The 14,936-nt window shown below is 56.8% G+C and overlaps 6 protein-coding genes across 6 annotated transcripts; 4 read left to right on the forward strand and 2 right to left on the reverse strand.

Moving 5' to 3' along the window:
- Nucleotides 1–564: 564 nt before the first annotated feature.
- Nucleotides 565–2,480, forward strand: B0H64DRAFT_241808 (isoprenoid synthase domain-containing protein). The gene is made up of 4 exons (XM_062799848.1): nucleotides 565–778; nucleotides 835–1,894; nucleotides 1,953–2,105; nucleotides 2,198–2,480. Exons 1-4 carry the CDS (start codon nucleotides 711–713, stop codon nucleotides 2,318–2,320), a joined length of 1,404 nt encoding a protein of 467 aa, XP_062655368.1. The 5' UTR covers nucleotides 565–710; the 3' UTR covers nucleotides 2,321–2,480.
- B0H64DRAFT_408271 (uncharacterized protein) lies at nucleotides 2,085–3,068 on the forward strand. Its single transcript, XM_062804630.1, has one exon. The coding sequence runs from the start codon at nucleotides 2,433–2,435 to the stop codon at nucleotides 2,904–2,906; it is 474 nt and encodes a 157-aa protein (XP_062655369.1). The 5' UTR covers nucleotides 2,085–2,432; the 3' UTR covers nucleotides 2,907–3,068.
- A 732-nt stretch (nucleotides 3,069–3,800) lies between these two features.
- B0H64DRAFT_241883 (peptidase S8/S53 domain-containing protein) lies at nucleotides 3,801–5,370 on the reverse strand. Its single transcript, XM_062799850.1, has 3 exons — nucleotides 4,695–5,370; nucleotides 4,470–4,623; nucleotides 3,801–4,419 (listed from the first exon to the last, which is right to left on the reverse strand). The coding sequence occupies exons 1-3, from the start codon at nucleotides 5,277–5,279 to the stop codon at nucleotides 3,899–3,901; spliced, it is 1,260 nt and encodes a 419-aa protein (XP_062655370.1). The 5' UTR covers nucleotides 5,280–5,370; the 3' UTR covers nucleotides 3,801–3,898.
- Nucleotides 5,371–8,461: 3,091 nt separating this feature from the next.
- B0H64DRAFT_241891 (uncharacterized protein) lies at nucleotides 8,462–9,883 on the forward strand. Its single transcript, XM_062799851.1, has 2 exons — nucleotides 8,462–9,093; nucleotides 9,154–9,883. The coding sequence occupies exons 1-2, from the start codon at nucleotides 8,732–8,734 to the stop codon at nucleotides 9,788–9,790; spliced, it is 999 nt and encodes a 332-aa protein (XP_062655371.1). The 5' UTR covers nucleotides 8,462–8,731; the 3' UTR covers nucleotides 9,791–9,883.
- A 522-nt stretch (nucleotides 9,884–10,405) lies between these two features.
- On the forward strand, nucleotides 10,406–12,469 carry B0H64DRAFT_241900 (uncharacterized protein). The gene is made up of 2 exons (XM_062799852.1): nucleotides 10,406–12,067; nucleotides 12,129–12,469. The coding sequence occupies exons 1-2, from the start codon at nucleotides 10,540–10,542 to the stop codon at nucleotides 12,386–12,388; spliced, it is 1,788 nt and encodes a 595-aa protein (XP_062655372.1). The 5' UTR covers nucleotides 10,406–10,539; the 3' UTR covers nucleotides 12,389–12,469.
- A 493-nt stretch (nucleotides 12,470–12,962) lies between these two features.
- Nucleotides 12,963–14,928, reverse strand: B0H64DRAFT_366274 (PIG-M-domain-containing protein). The gene is made up of 3 exons (XM_062801900.1): nucleotides 13,742–14,928; nucleotides 13,376–13,670; nucleotides 12,963–13,252 (listed from the first exon to the last, which is right to left on the reverse strand). Exons 1-3 carry the CDS (start codon nucleotides 14,545–14,547, stop codon nucleotides 12,980–12,982), a joined length of 1,374 nt encoding a protein of 457 aa, XP_062655373.1. The 5' UTR covers nucleotides 14,548–14,928; the 3' UTR covers nucleotides 12,963–12,979.
- Between the last annotated feature and the right edge of the window lie 8 nt (nucleotides 14,929–14,936).

Raw genomic sequence — 14,936 nt, forward strand, 5'->3', positions numbered from 1 at the left:
CCGGCACGATGCTCCCGTCAATCCGGGGAATCTGCAAGCCCCACCACACCCAACCACACACCTCTTGATCCTGAAGAACCAACCGGGGACGGAGTTGGATCCCCTGGTCCGCCCCCGAGATTTTGATTACCACACGGAATGCGCAGGCAGATAGACTTTTTTATCGTGTTTGCGTAAGACACCAAGACGGCGACTCGTCTGGCAAGGCTCCAATATTGGCCGGGTAACGAGGCGTTTGGGAGATGGGACATGAATACAGGAAAATGTCAAGAAGCACACGGCCAGGTCTTCCATGCGAGAGAAGCTTTGGCCACAGGGAATTGGCGAATGGGAGACGGAATCGGTGGCCGGCCCGGGAAACAGTGGGGCCGCCACACGTTGGGGTCAGGGACCTGTCCATTTTTCCGTCCAGGCTGATGGAGCAGACAATTTCTGTGGAGCCTCGATCCCTTTCCTTTGGGGTAGGTGTGTCTTCTCCGCAACTTCCATCATCGTTGGATCCTCTGGCGCGTGTCCTTTTCTTTCCAGACGCGAAGGTCATCAGTCACGAGTCAGTACGAGCTATAACGACGACGACGACGAGTTTACGGACGCGCCATCTCGGGAGCTGGGCCATTTTGACAAACACATTTTTTAATCAACCCAAATCACCGTCCCGTGTCTCACCGACAACAGACTCCCCTTCTCAGACCTGAACGGAAAGATCGAAAATGGGCGTCGCTCAGAAAGCCTTCTATTACCTCGTCCACCCGAACCAGCTTCGGTCCATTATCCAATGGTACGCTCTGCTGCTTCAAAACCCATCTAGATCCGTTTTACTGATTCACTCTGCAGGAAGGTATGGCACGAGCCCGTCCACAGGCGCGATACCGAGGATGAGACAGAGACGGAGAAGAAATGCTTCGAATACCTCGACCTGACCTCGCGGTCATTCGCCGCCGTCATCAAGGAGCTGAACCCCGAACTGTTGATGCCCATCTGCCTCTTTTACCTGGTACTCCGTGGCCTAGACACCATTGAGGATGACATGACAATCGACATCAAGGAGAAGGAGCCCCTACTGCGGAACTTCCACGTAAACATGGAACAGGACGGGTGGACATTTGACAAGAACGGGCCCAACGAGAAGGACCGCGATCTCCTCGTGGGCTTCGACAATGTCATTACTGAGCTGAAGAAGGTCAAGAAGCCCTACTTTGAGATTATCAAGGACATCACCATCAAGATGGGCAACGGCATGGCCGACTACGCCGTCAACGCCGAGCACAACATCAACGGGGTCAACACCATCGAGGAGTACGAGCTGTACTGCCACTACGTCGCCGGACTGGTCGGCGAGGGCCTGACACGGTTGTTCGTCGAGAGCGAGCTTGCCAACCCGCAGCTGCTCGTGCGCGCCGACCTCACGGAGAGCATGGGGCAGATGCTACAGAAGACCAACATCATCCGTGATGTGCACGAGGACTGGGTTGACAAGCGGCGCTTCTGGCCCAAGGAGATCTGGAGCCAGTACGTCGACAACTGGGATGACATGTTCGCGCCCGAGAACCGCGAGAAGGCGCTCCAGTGCAGCTCCCACATGGTGCTGAACGCGCTGAAGCATGCCGACGAGTGCCTGTTCTACATGGCCGGCATCCGGGACCAGAGCGTGTTCAACTTCGTCGCTATCCCCCAGAGCATGGCCATGGCAACCTTGGAGCTCGTATTCCGCAACCCGGCCGTGTTCGAGAGGAATGTCAAGATCACCAAGGGCGACGCTTGCCAGCTCATGATCGAGTCGACGCAGAACCTGCGCATCGTGTGCGACGTGTTCCGGAAGTACGTGAGGAGGATACACAAGAAGAACGACCCGAGGGACCCCAACTTCTTGGCTATCAGCACCCAGTGCGGCAAGGTACGTAGTTTTGGTGTCGGGTGCATCGTCAAGTTCGGTCGGCTAACAAAACCACCAGATCGAACAATTCATCGAGTCCATCTTCCCTACCCAAGATCCCAAGAAGATCGAGGCAGCGCAGCCTCAAGCGCAGCCGTCCATGGACAAGGGCGAGGCGTTCATGCTGGTATCGGCTGTGCTGGCGACTCTGATCCTCATCGGGCTTATGATGGTATGGAAACACCCCCGGGCCCTTGCCTACGGAACAGCAGTTTCTCCGCCCCGCTGTGGAGCCGACGTCCATTTTGCTAACCCCCGTCGCAGGTCGGACTTGCATGGTTCATGGGCGCCCACATGGACAAATTTTTCCTCCGCCTCGACGAAATCCTCGGCGACAGCATGCGGAAGCCGACGGCGACTCCCATCCTGGGCCGCGACGAGCTCTGAGATGGCGAAGACTATTTACTGACGGGACAGGTTCGGGGGCGAAACGAGATGTTTGGGTTCACGTTTCTATATACCTTTTCCTAATGACACATACCCTTCGATACCGGTGGTCATGTACACACAACGATTCCTACGAGCGAGCTGGCGGTTGGCGCGGGATCTGGCGCGTGAATGGGGATCTGGGCTGGGAAAGCGAGCATCTAATACTGACATAATACACGCGTGCCTTTTTTGGTCTCTTGTTTCCAGCATCCCCCCTTCTTCCCGTTCGGCGTTTACTGACCCTCAGCTAACCGGCTTGGTTGGCTGCTGCTTGGCTATCATGTCCAAGACCAAGGAAGACAAAGCACGGATGTCAAATTGCAATTCAGCCGCACGTTTCTCCCTCTCGGGGGCTGATCGGGCTCGATGGCTGTGGTTGTGCCGAAGATGTGCTGATATGAAACCCCTTTTGCAAGTAGCCTGGAATCCGGGCACGCCCTCGGCCGGGTCTGTCTTCCCTTTCTTCTTGATGGGACGGCCTGCTGGGGGTGGACTGCGGACATGTCATGTCATTTTCATCCTCTGCTACAAGAGAGTCAGGTAGGTATCGTGTTTGTTGTGTCGCGGGCGGTTTGGTTGGTCAATTGGTGAGACGCGCTTGTTTGGGCTTTCTTTGCTTGCTTGCGTGTCTGCAGGGCCCGGGATAAACACTTACCTTACCTAGGGAGCTACGTTTTGGAATACTACCAGTAACTATCTTCTGTGATATTTCCCCCGATTGCTCTCCGCTGATTCATGCCCGACGAGTCGGAGAAAGGTAGCATGTTTCTCCTTGGCACCCGAGCCGTTTCGGCTTGGCATCTGTCAGCGAACCTGAGACGGCGGCGGCTTGCGCGTTCCAGATCCCGCCCCTTCCCTTCCACCTCTCCCAATCCCTCTTTCCCCGCCCAGAAGATAGACTGTGTAGGTACCTGCCCAGATGTTTTACCTCGCCCTCTGGGCATGCGCTTCTGCAGCTGCAATTTGCCTAGCTGCTTTTTTTGCGCTTGCGGTGGCGTTGGGCGGGCGCTTGTCGCGACGGCGCGGCGGGATCCACGTGTCTTGGTGCCGTGCTTTTGTCTGACGGGCCGGGTCTGAAACTCGGACCTGCCTGAAACGCTGGGAACGGGACTTTCTGTGTTTTTCCCTAACCCGATGCAGGTTACACTGTTAATCGCGACGCAGGCGAGTGAATTGCGACGGGTCAAGTGTCAGTCCCTTGCTGGAGCGTGGTGCGTTTGGGGGGGGTTCGTGCAGTGTGGAACCGGTCGTGAAGGTGAGGGTCATTGCACATGTTAGGTGTTGGTTGTGAATGTATTTTGTTTGTTTACTTTCAAGATCATGATAATGCAAATACATCATTCCATGTCCAAGGTGCCACCCGTTCCGCTGAGAGCCAAAAGAAAAAAACACGCCGCCTCTTATAAACCATGGGCCTGATATGTACAGCTCCCAAGCATGCGCCCAACCCGCCTCGCTTCTAAAATGTGTTGGTTATATATACAGAACCTGCTGCCAGAAATGAACGGCCAATTAGGTAGATATGTAGGAAGGCCCCTACAGCGCATCGGCGCCGTTGTTGGCGATGAGGGTGGTGGTGTCCCTCGGGCCGCCCCTGACGCGAGCGCCCGTGCCCTGCGCAAGCTCCTTGATGCGGTCGCCGACGGCCTGCACGCCGGTGATGCCCTCGAGGGCCATCAGGTAGGCGGCGAGACCGGCGACGTGGGGCGAGGCCATGCTGGTGCCGCTCAGGGACTTGGAGGAGTTGTCGGACTGGATGCCGACGCTGAGCACCTCGACGCCGGGGGCGAAGATGTCGACGAGCTCACCGAAGTTGGAGAACTCGGCGATTGCGTCGGTGGTCTGGTCGATGGCGCCGACAGTGATGGCGGCCTCGGCGGAACCGGGGGAGGTGTTCGCGGTGTCCTGAGCCTCGTTGCCGGCGGCCACGACGGGGACGACACCGGCCGCTTCGATGCTGTTGATGGCAGCGTTGATGGCCCGGCTAGCTCCGCCGCCGAGGGACATGTTCATGACAGCCTTGCCGCTAAGGCCCATGGCAGTGGCGTTTTCGGCGACTTTGCTAGTTAGCATAAAACCTCCACAAAAAAGAGAGAGGGTGCCTTACCGAACTGCATGCCAGCAAGGACACCAGAGTTCGAGCCTGAACCATCAGCACCCAGAACCTTGACACCGACGAGGTTGGCCTTCTTGGCCACACCGAACGTCTTGCCACCAATGGTACCCGCAACGTGGCTGCCGTGGCCTTGCTCATCATCGTCCTGGGGAACGTGTGAGCGAACTTGATCTCCGAACACAAAAGAAGCACAGCAGGTTTGAGGTGTCAACATACCACATCGTCAATGAAGTTGGCGGCAAAGGTAGCGCGGCCCTCAAACTCCTGGTGGGTAACCCGGATGCCGGTGTCCACAACAAACGCGGTGATGCCCTCGCCAGCGCTGTCATCGAAGACGTAGGTCCTGGCGCCAGCGTCGGAGTGGCTGAGGCGAGCCAGGCCGGTGGTGGTCCGCCCCTGAACGGCGCGGGCGTTGATGCTGATGCGGGCGTCCTGCTCAATGTAGCTGACCTCCTTGGCGGAGAAAATGTCATTGATCATCAGGTCGTCGGCGTCCAGGGCCATGGCGCGCCACTTGCCGATCTTGTAAGTGTCGACGGTGGTGGATAGGAGCTTTCCGGTCATGGAGCGCTTGGCGACGTTGCGCTTAGCTATTGTCTGAATGACGCTCTTCTCGTGGACGTCGATGTCATCATCGTTGAAGGTGTTGTTGTACACAACAATGTACCTGTTCGGGATGGCGTTGAGGATGCCAGGGTTGGAGATGGGCACACCGAGGAACTCCGTCTTGGTAGTCGGGACACCGGAGACTCCCAACGCCGAGAGGGCAAGGGTGACGCAAAGGAGGAGTTTGCCAGCCATGGTTGCGGTGGAGGTTCTTGATCTTCGAGGGTGATGGTGAAGGAGTGACGGAGAAGGGGTGAAGGCTTAGAGGTCGGGCTAAGCTGAAGGAGAGAAGCGAGAAAGCCCGGTAGATATGGTGATCCTGGGGGGACGAGGAGTCACTTATAAAAAAAAAAAGATGCGCAGCACCGAAGGGAAGATCAACAAGAAAGAGGATCGAAGTGTGGAGAGCCTTGACCCGTAGAAAAGAGGGAACGGATGCAGGAAAGAGAATCAACAAATGACAAACGGCTTAATGAAGAGGGCAATGCTCCATTAGAAGCGGCAGACCGGCTGCTATTTAACTGAAGAGGGACGCATGATCTTGGTGGCCCCATGGAGGATCCCTCCTTGGACGAAGATCCCAAGCACCACGGCCCTTCGGTGTTGTGGTGCGTGTACAACGTCGAGGGGGGGTTACAGAGAAGCAGGGGGTTGTCGAAAGGGGACTCGCCCCTGGATAGTGGATGCCAAGTCAAACGGGGGATCCTGGTCCGCGAAGGTCGATTTCCTCCAGTCGGGCTCTGCTTGGAGGTTTCGACAAGTTGCATGCGAGGAAACCCTCATTGATTTCAAACACTGCGAGCTATTCGAGACGCAGAGTTCGGCTGGTTTCCATTCTGGGAATGTGGCATCGCGGCTCCGCGATGCATGGGGGATGGGGGAAGCCACCGCACCGTTGACACAGTAAGCCAAGCTTCTCTCGCCAGAACCCAAAATACACCGTGAACTTGCACCGCGGGGCCGGCTCTTGTGGCGTGCTCCGTGATCCTCGCTCCTCCAGGCGCAGGAACGCAGGGTCGGTTGCCACCGCGCCCTCGGAGTCCTGGCCGCCGAGTGGCGGTTGCGGCACGAACGACAAATACAATAATAACCCGTCGCGCATGAGAGATCGCCTTTGATGCGCCGGCGGAAGGCGGGCTGGCGGCTGACGGCCTGTCATTGCATGGTAAATCCGCCGCAGCGCCTTCCTTATGCGAGTGACCGAGCCAAAGATCTTTCAAAGGCAGACAAGACAGGGCGTGGCGGTATTTGCCGAGGTCGGGGACCAGTCGATGAGTTGACGGTGGACTGCCGATGCAAAACCATCATTGGATATTTACGGCGGGCCGTTGAGCCCCTCGCAATCAGGCGCCGAACAATGCGTGGCCCAATCGACGATTGTCCTTGCCTGGCGGTGTGATCTCCTGAGGCTCATTGTTGGCTCTGTCCAACATCAAAAGTTGGCCATTCAATCTTCGCTGCCAGGGTCCGGTCCCAAAGAAACCGTTAGAGGCGTGAAGGCGCGTCGCTGGGTCCCGTGAGTGGCATTGGGAGTCCCGGCAGATGCACACACGAAATTCCAGAACTTTGCAGGGTTCTCGGTTCTGAGACAAGCGAGGTGCTGGGGGGTTGCTGGACTCGGGTGCATTTGTGGTCGGTTAGCTTCTGATAGGTGAGCGCAGATAACTTCGGGGTCAGCCTTAACATGTCTCATCTCCCACGTTGAGCGAGACAAAGAGCAGTGCAGAGCCACATGGTACCTGAACTCCCTCGCCATCATATCCGATGTGTGGGGGTGGCACGGCGCAGCCCCCCCGCATGACAGCGAAAGTGGGCAGTTGCAACCTTCTTCGCCGATTGCAATCTTGAGCAACTCCCAAATCCACATCGTACTGGCTGAACACCTCAGCACCTCGGCGGGATTTCATCGCGTCGACCTTCCCGGGATAGAAGCTCGGAAACATCTGTCGCTCATCGGGTGCCAAGCGACCTGTTTGGTGCTGTTGTGTTTACGGGGTATGAGGTTGCAAACACGATCAGGGGTTGCTGCCATCGCACCATGATTGAAGCAGCCAAATAGGAAGGACTCTCTCTCTGCGGGGTTGCCTCTCTGACAGTTTCAACCCCAAGATGCCCTGCTGCACTGTGGGGTTCGGGCATCTGAAACACTTGGTTTTTCTTACCCGACCCCAGTCAGCTGCCGAGTGCCAAGTTTTGATGCTCCCGAGTGCTACCACTATGTCGGAGATTTGCCAGTGGCTCCTAAGGGTCACCTTCCCCGTTGAGCCCAGATCGTTGCTCTCTGCACGCAATCGGCAACCGCCAGAGCACCACGATGGGGCGCTGTCACGCTGTGAGACGAGAGATGCCAAGCGAGCACTGCGGCTCAGATCATCCTCATTCAAGCTGAACAGAGATCGTCCAATCATGCTTCTCGGCAGTGCTGGCGAGAGCTTGAGCGTTGCAACCATCAGGAATTCGAACCCCGACAGCTCCTGGAAACCAAACACCAACCCGTGGTTTCTTCCCACCTGCAACACTCATTGGACGGTGGTTTGGTGATGCCTAGAATTATTGGAATTATCGGATCGATCACGGATCAATCACGGATCATGCCTTCCAGGTTCGGGAATGCGTCCCGTCCTTCGCCCACAGCCCACACAAAAGTGCCGGAGCTGTATGGGAATAAGATGCGGGACGGGAGGTTCAACCACAGCTGACTTCGGGGCAATAGCACGCCGGGTGGCGGGGGGGGGGGGTAACTATGTACATAGTAGTGAAGCAGTGAGGAAGGGAGAAGAGACTGGAAATGCCTGCCGAAGGTATCTTATCCTTGCCCTCTTCCGTTGCGGTCTGGAGTTTCGGCGACTGCGCCGACGCTGCTTATGTGGAGCCGACGCCGGAAGCCGGCCGAGGTCACCGGCAGAGCTCCACAACCGCCGGTCCGGAAGCAAGTTGTGATAAAAAACGGACGGACGAGAGGATGGCGAGCTTATCCCGTCTTGTGTCGATGGTTCAAAACATGTTTTGGTTTGGAAAGTGAGCTCTGGAATAGTTCGGACAGTCCGTATATATTTAGTTATTGCAACGAGGAACTCCACGATAGTTCTCAGCAAACCACGAAGCATAGTGATTCTCCCTAGCCTTCATGTTCGCCCACACACTCCGGCAGCTCCCTCTTATGTAAACACACGGTCATCAAAGATCACAAGCCACAGGCTCTCGTGTCGATTTCAGCCCCAGCGCAAGCCACCGAACGGAAGCTCGAATCATGTTACATCCGAGTAAGCGCCAGTCCTGGACATGATGGGAGAATGGTGATTCGTTCACCAGGGGTAAATGGTGGGCCGGCCTCAATCATCAAGCGCGCGGGATGAAATCCAGAGCTGCAATTGGCAGTTCGCCGCGTCCACAGCAAAGGGTTAAACGATGCCGAGCTATCTTTGTTCCATGAAGAACCAACATGAGGGGAATGCTGAGGTGCCGTCTTATAATAGAAACCTGCGTGGCTTTTTGACTGTCTCACCATGTCCGCCAGGCCGACTCATCCTTTCTCTTTTCCTCTGTCTTGTGGTTGAGTCAGCAGCACAATCACCACCGCCGTTGAACGCCGTCGCTGCTGGTTGCCGTTACATGCCCGCGGGTCCGGTCCGTTCCCCGCGCATATCATGGTTTTGTTTACTGTTGCCGGGTTGCTTCTTGTTCTCGGTGGCCTCGGAGAGACAGCGGCGTTGGTGCTGTCCCGGTGGCAGGAACCCCATTCTAATGTCACGACGGCAACGCTGGACCCGCGATCATTTGGGATAGCCGTCCTCAGCTCGAGGCTTAACACCATATATCTGAGCGGGGACCCTCGAAAATCTCGGACGGCTGATTTCGGTTTCGACTTTCGGATCTATGGCCAGGTGTGGGCGCCTTGTCCGGTCACGATTGCCGACGCGCGGGAATGTATGGTGGAGAGCTGTGTCGATAACCTTCTCTGCCCCGATGGATGCGGGTTTACTGATGGAACCTTGTCTACCCTTAGCTGGTGAGTGCAACCGCATGGTTTGAAAAGTCTTCGGCGGAGCACTAATTCCTTGTCGTTCAGCACCCGGACCAACCAATTCTGCTCGACGGCTTACCTGACCATCGAAAAAGCGGCAGTAGATCCAGTGACGAACTACGCCTGCGCCGATGATCAGAGCGAAAACTTTTATAAGGGCTTTACAACAGACCCGCCACTGGAGGATTTGACAACATCGGCGCCGACGACAACCACCACGGGCCCCGATGCAGCAACAACAGGAGGATCAAATCAGTCCAGCACCCCGAGAAGTACCGAACCACCATCGGGCAGCCAAACATCAGGGCCGGCGGCAGGTCCCGACGCAGGGTCCAACAGCTCCGGCCCCGCCAACAACACAGGGGCCATCATCGGCGGGGTGGCTGGCTGCCTCGCACTCGTCTGCGGATTCGCCCTCGCCGGGGTCTGGCTCATACGGCGGAACAAGAACGCAAACGCCAACGCGCGCTCTTCGTCTTCCGGCACCAGCGACGGGGCGTCATTCGACGGGAAACCGGAGATGGAAGCGCACGAACGAGTCCGCGCAGAGCTGTTCGGACAGAGCTTGTCGGAAATGTCCTCGAGAGGACCGGCTGCTTATGACACGTCGACCTACCGTGCCGATGACCACGCCATGACGCCGGTGGAACTTCCGACTAATGCACGGGCCGGTTGGGTGTGACGTTGGAAGATGTCTCAAATATTCCGTCAGCCTGTGTTGGGGGTGAAAGTGGGTGAAAGTGGATGAAAGTGGGTGAAAGTGGATGAAAGTGGGGCTTCTTGTGAATATTTAACGTTTTTGCATGGCGATCGATTGGTTTGGGGTGACAAATGTCACGGAAAATGATCAGTGCATCTCGAGGCTTTGATGGTGGCGGTCTTTGTATGCACATTATCGGTGTTCTTGGGTGATTGGGTGTTAGTTGGAATTGGAAATAGATACCCATTCTCGTATTCAGCTGGACAAGTTGCCTATTGTGAACTCTGGGACGATGTTTTGAGGGCAGGTTTCCGAGGGTGCAGGCTCGGGTGCTGTTGTGTGTTGGGCGCAGCACGGTCTGGGCCGCTGGGCCAAACGCCCCGGACCCCGCGCCCCGGGCATCCACGCGACCATTTAAACCAACTGCCTGCGCTTGCAACACAAATAAGAACAGAGTTTTAGAAAGCCTCGCCCTCCCACCAAATCATTGCGCGGGACTTCAGGAGGGCGCCGACAGCCTTCTGCGACGCCAATTAACCCAGTGGAGGGGGAAATACCCGACCAACCCGCACCTGCGCCGCCCTGTTTCCCTTCACTCCCCGACGCACCCCGGCTCTGTGTCCTCCCGCATCGAGCCGACCAACCTTTAGATCGAGAGCGCGACTGCCCTGCCATGGTATTCCAAGAACCGCCAAACGATTAAAAACGATAGATATTCATTGGGAGGAAACATGGATTCGCATTGTGGACCGACCTCATTCTCCCTCGACCACGGCGGTAACCATGCCGACCCCCTTACAATCGATACTCAAGTCCCCAGAGCGACGAGGGCCCAATCAATACACCAAGAAGATGAAGGCAATGCGACCGTTGAACTCGCCTCGATAATGATGGCGGCATCAAACCCCGTGTCGCCGGGGCCAAATCCGCCGCTCGACCCGGAGCGCATGCAGGAATTCATACCTCCCACCCGGCCGAGCAGCACGCCATTCCCACAGCCTGAGCCGCGCAGTACGGAGCTTCGCTGTAGCAGCTGTCCAACAAATCGATTGTTGGGTTCGAATACCTCGGACGCTACCGGCTTGCCCCCACCACCTTCGACTGGAACGACCGCCAACACCGGCCTCAATGACCTCCCTACCGAAATCCACGAATGTATCCTCGACCACCTGTTTGGATTCCGGGTTTCGGCCACCTCCAAAAGTTCTATAACGCGCTGGGGAACCGCACTACGTCATCCACGGCGGAAAGAACTGTCTGAACTGTCGCTTGTAAGCGGGGCGTGGAGGATATTGATCCAGGAGCGACTGTACCGGCACATCAAGCTGAAGGCATCCATTGAGTCTCTGAGAAGCTCCATGGCCTACTTCTCAGCTCGCCCGCATCTGCGATCTTATGTCAAACATGTCGAGATATGGTTCCCCGTGTTCCACCCCAAACACAGGCCATTGGCGCTATCCAACGCAAACACCCTTCCGACGGTGACCCCGGATGGACTGACGACCGCTTCTTATGTGTTGCCAATGGATAACTGCTCCCTGGAGGAGGCTTTCTATTTCGTGGCAGAATCTCTCCCGGAGGTCTGCGTCTTGACGTTGGAGGGGGGCGAACGGAAGAAGGCGCCTAAAGTGAGACATTGGATTCGAAATTCCGGCGAGCAGAGTGTGCGGGTAATGCCCAAGGTACATTCCGTCCGAACTCTCATCTCCAAGGGGCAGTGGAACTTGATAAGGGAGGAAGATGACTTCCAGAACATCATGTCGGCGTTGCCCAACCTGCAGGAATGGCACGGCTCGTACAGCAAGCCCAAGTCCAAGAGCTACCTCACCATGGCCAGCATCCTCGCGAAACCCATGCGCCTCACGAGTCTTGATCTGTGCATCGAAGGGGATTACCGCCGCGAGTTGTCGTTTCCTCCTTATATTCTCAAGGTATCGAGCAGGGTACATTTCTGTTCACGACTGGCTACCGGCGCTGCGTCCCCGTCGCTCGAGCACATCTCATACACGGGCAGGGTCTGCAAGCAATTTTTTATTGATCTCATGTCCAAGAGCAAGGACCCGAGGAACGCGCGCCTGAAGTCGATTGACCTTACTGTGAAGAATTGCTGCCGGCAGGTGGCGCACTGGAACGAGTCTGGATCCGGCATTACAGATATGAATTTCATCAACGCGTTCGAGGAGCTGGTCATCGCGGGCATTCGGGCTCTGGGACGACTCAAATCGGTCGAGTATCTTAGGATCCGCTACGTGGATCTAGGTAAGTCGCTCATCCCCTTTTATGCTAGCTAACTAATGGTCAACCTAACATGTCAACGCAGACTCGCCATTCCCACCGCTCAACCCACATTTCCTCCTACGTAACGGGCGGTGCTCGGGCGTCTGGAGCGACGCTATCATCGCCGAGATGAACCGCGCCCAACCCAGCGCCCGCTTCGAGGAGCTATCCGAATCCTTCGGCGAGGTTGGGTACCGGAAAGACGGCCGGATGACGTTCAACCCGGAGTTTCCGACGTCCAGCTCTCGGACGATTTCTCTCAAGTTGTCCAACTATGCGCTGCTCAGCGCCGGGGCCCCATGAGGTTCGAAACGAGCGGCAACCTCGTGTTTATCGGGACTATCGGTATCCATCCAATACACGCTCGATGGATTTAACAGGACATCACTAAGGGCTATAATCACCGCTATTTTCTTTTGTTGTGCGTTTCACGGTCGGACGGGAAGTAATACTAGACAAAGGCGTTCAGGGCCCGATCCTTTGCGAAGGCGAGCCGACCGGGGAATTTTGCATCTGCTTGTCATTTTCGGGAGGAGGGAAGGGGGAGGCTATCTTTTGTGCTGGGGTTTTGTGACATTTTGGGGGCTGGGCCAGGGATGATGGGCAACCTACGGAGTTGTGTGAGGCGTGCATTGGGAAAGCCTGGGGGTGGTGTTTCGGGACAGTTGCCGGGCAGTGAGTCGGAAGGGAGGTATATTGCTTGATATCGTGCCATGGCCTGATGCTGTTTAGCGGTGCGTCGGTGATAGACCGAGCACCAGCCGAGTGTGCCATATAAAAAAAAAACAGATCAAATAAAGTCAACGGTATTTCCATACGTATCCTGCCCAACCATCTATCATACACACCACCAACACCTCCCTTCACGCCCACCCATCCACCACTCTAATCTCTCTAAACCACCACTCCAGACCTAGACCACTCACCCACATCCCCAATAATAACCCCCAAAACCCAACAATTCACCAGAAAGAACCCCAGCGACGCGACCCACAGCCCGGGAAGGAAGGCGCTCTCCCCAAGGAACTCCAGCAGATACCCCTGCTGCAACCACGCGCCCTGTGCCAGCACCCACAGCGCCAGCGCCGCCGTCCCGAGCCGCTTGTTGCGCAGGAAGGAGGAGCGGGGGAGGTAGAGCGGGAGGAGGACCATGTACCAGAGGAAATACTGTGCCCGGGGAGGTTGTTTGTTAACGCCTGTCATTCATGGTGAGGGGATAAGGCCAGCCCCCCCAAAGGTTTGAGGCCCCCGGGGGGGGTGAGGGAGGTGACGAAAGAGGGGAAGACGTACCTGGCTGGTGCAGACCTTGTTGAAGGCGACAAAGGCAAACGTCTGCGCGAGCATGGCCGCCGGCAGGTCGCGCTTGGCGGTCGCGAGGGGGATGAGCACGCAGGCGAGGAGGAGCTGCGGGAGGAAGGCGATGGATTCGATGCGTAGCGTTGGGGCGGTTGTGTCCACCTGTCCCAGTCCTGCGGAGGGCGAGGAGGCGAGGTAGAGCTGCGTGTTGTAGGGGCTGAAGTTGTGGCGGTGGTCGATGCGCGTGATGTGGTGCAGGTAGGTGTGGTTGAGGAAGGGGGGGCCGTAGCTATTGTCCCCAGGGGATGAGGGGTTAGTTAATTGGGGTGGGATGGGAATGGAGCGAAGGGGCGTGCTTACAGGGTGTACATGGCGAAGTTGAGGGCGAGGAAGGTTGCGAGGCTGGTGACGGCGAGTTGGAGTCTGGCCGGGGTGACGAAGGCTAGGAGCTTGCTGAGGAGGGAGGGTTGCTTTGCGGGTTGCTTGCTAGGTTGCGTCTTGCTCATCCTATCCGCGTCCATCCACCAGACGATCGCCGGCGCGTAGATGAAGGGGTAGATCTTGAAGTGCACGCTGAATCCAAGCAGCAGGCCGGCCAGCGTGATCCGTCTCGACATCACTGCCGACAGCAGCGCCATAACCAGCACTCCCAGCAAGCCCTCCGAGCTCCCTCGCGTGCTGATGGTAGCTACCATGGGATTCAGCAGCCAGATAGCTGCAAATTTCCTCGCCGAGGCGCCGTCCATGGATTTTGCTAGCACGCGCTCCAGCAGCCACCCAGCCACCAGGTCCGCGGCAGCAAACAGCACCTTGCCCGAGCTAAACAACGCGGCATCTACCATCGGGTTGCCTGTCGTCTGGGTGGTGGGCAGCAACAGCCAGGCTAGGATGGGCGTGTAGCGGTATGTCTCCCGCTCGTAGGGGCTTTGGCCACGGGCGACGAAGCGGGCGGCATCGGTGAAGACGAGATAGTCGATGTCGGTGTACTTGACAGGCGAATTGGCATCCTGCCAGAGGCCGTAAAGGAGGAATACCACGCGAAGGAGGGCTGCCGAGACGTAGAGCGGAGCGGAGCGGTGGAAGAAGGAGGCGAGGAGTGAGGGTGTTGGGGGTGTCGCTGATGACGAGGGCGATGCCTTCCCCGGCTTCGCCGTAGGTCTCGCCATTTTTTTCCCACAGGCTGCCGATTCAGTCTCGACAATGGGGTGAACAGATCCCTATTCCAGAGTTTTACCCCAACCCGGCCTCACAACTTCGAATCTTCTCGCTCACCGTGTCCTTCCCAGAACCACGTAGCATCCGCTGGGTGTGAGGCTTCAAGCTTTGATTCAACGCCCGTACTTATTTTTATTTTTATTTTTTACTTTGCCATTGACTTTGGATTCTCACCGGAACACCCCCGTTCCTTATTGGGCACTTTTTTAAGGTTGACGTGTTTTGAAGCTTGTTGTTCCAGTTGTTGATGAGACAATGCGAACCCCTGCTCGGTGAGTGGAAGCCCCTAAATAATTTAGCCTCCACTGTCCGCTCAATACCCCTGCCCAGCCAATCATCC

The sequence above is a fragment of the Chaetomium fimeti genome (assembly GCF_033439085.1).
Source record: "Chaetomium fimeti strain CBS 168.71 chromosome Unknown B0H64scaffold_8, whole genome shotgun sequence".
Classification (NCBI taxonomy): domain Eukaryota; kingdom Fungi; phylum Ascomycota; class Sordariomycetes; order Sordariales; family Chaetomiaceae; genus Chaetomium; species Chaetomium fimeti.

Bases quoted from the DNA above. Each gene is read 5' to 3' on its own strand.
- B0H64DRAFT_241808 (XM_062799848.1), top strand. From the start codon at position 711: ATGGGCGTCGCTCAGAAAGCCTTCTATTACCTCGTCCACCCGAACCAG. The intron at 1,895-1,952 runs GTACGTAGTTTT...CAAAACCACCAG, and splicing joins TCAGCACCCAGTGCGGCAAG to ATCGAACAATTCATCGAGTC. The intron at 2,106-2,197 runs GTATGGAAACAC...CCCCCGTCGCAG, and splicing joins TCCTCATCGGGCTTATGATG to GTCGGACTTGCATGGTTCAT.
- B0H64DRAFT_408271 (XM_062804630.1), top strand. From the start codon at position 2,433: ATGTACACACAACGATTCCTACGAGCGAGCTGGCGGTTGGCGCGGGAT.
- B0H64DRAFT_241883 (XM_062799850.1), bottom strand. From the start codon at position 5,279: ATGGCTGGCAAACTCCTCCTTTGCGTCACCCTTGCCCTCTCGGCGTTG. The intron at 4,624-4,694 runs GTATGTTGACAC...CACGTTCCCCAG, and splicing joins CCAACTTCATTGACGATGTG to GACGATGATGAGCAAGGCCA. The intron at 4,420-4,469 runs GTAAGGCACCCT...TAACTAGCAAAG, and splicing joins CCTTGCTGGCATGCAGTTCG to TCGCCGAAAACGCCACTGCC.
- B0H64DRAFT_241891 (XM_062799851.1), top strand. From the start codon at position 8,732: ATGGTTTTGTTTACTGTTGCCGGGTTGCTTCTTGTTCTCGGTGGCCTC. The intron at 9,094-9,153 runs GTGAGTGCAACC...CTTGTCGTTCAG, and splicing joins ACCTTGTCTACCCTTAGCTG to CACCCGGACCAACCAATTCT.
- B0H64DRAFT_241900 (XM_062799852.1), top strand. From the start codon at position 10,540: ATGGATTCGCATTGTGGACCGACCTCATTCTCCCTCGACCACGGCGGT. The intron at 12,068-12,128 runs GTAAGTCGCTCA...ATGTCAACGCAG, and splicing joins GATCCGCTACGTGGATCTAG to ACTCGCCATTCCCACCGCTC.
- B0H64DRAFT_366274 (XM_062801900.1), bottom strand. From the start codon at position 14,547: ATGGCGAGACCTACGGCGAAGCCGGGGAAGGCATCGCCCTCGTCATCA. The intron at 13,671-13,741 runs GTAAGCACGCCC...TGGGGACAATAG, and splicing joins AACTTCGCCATGTACACCCT to CTACGGCCCCCCCTTCCTCA. The intron at 13,253-13,375 runs GTACGTCTTCCC...CCCCGGGCACAG, and splicing joins ACAAGGTCTGCACCAGCCAG to TATTTCCTCTGGTACATGGT.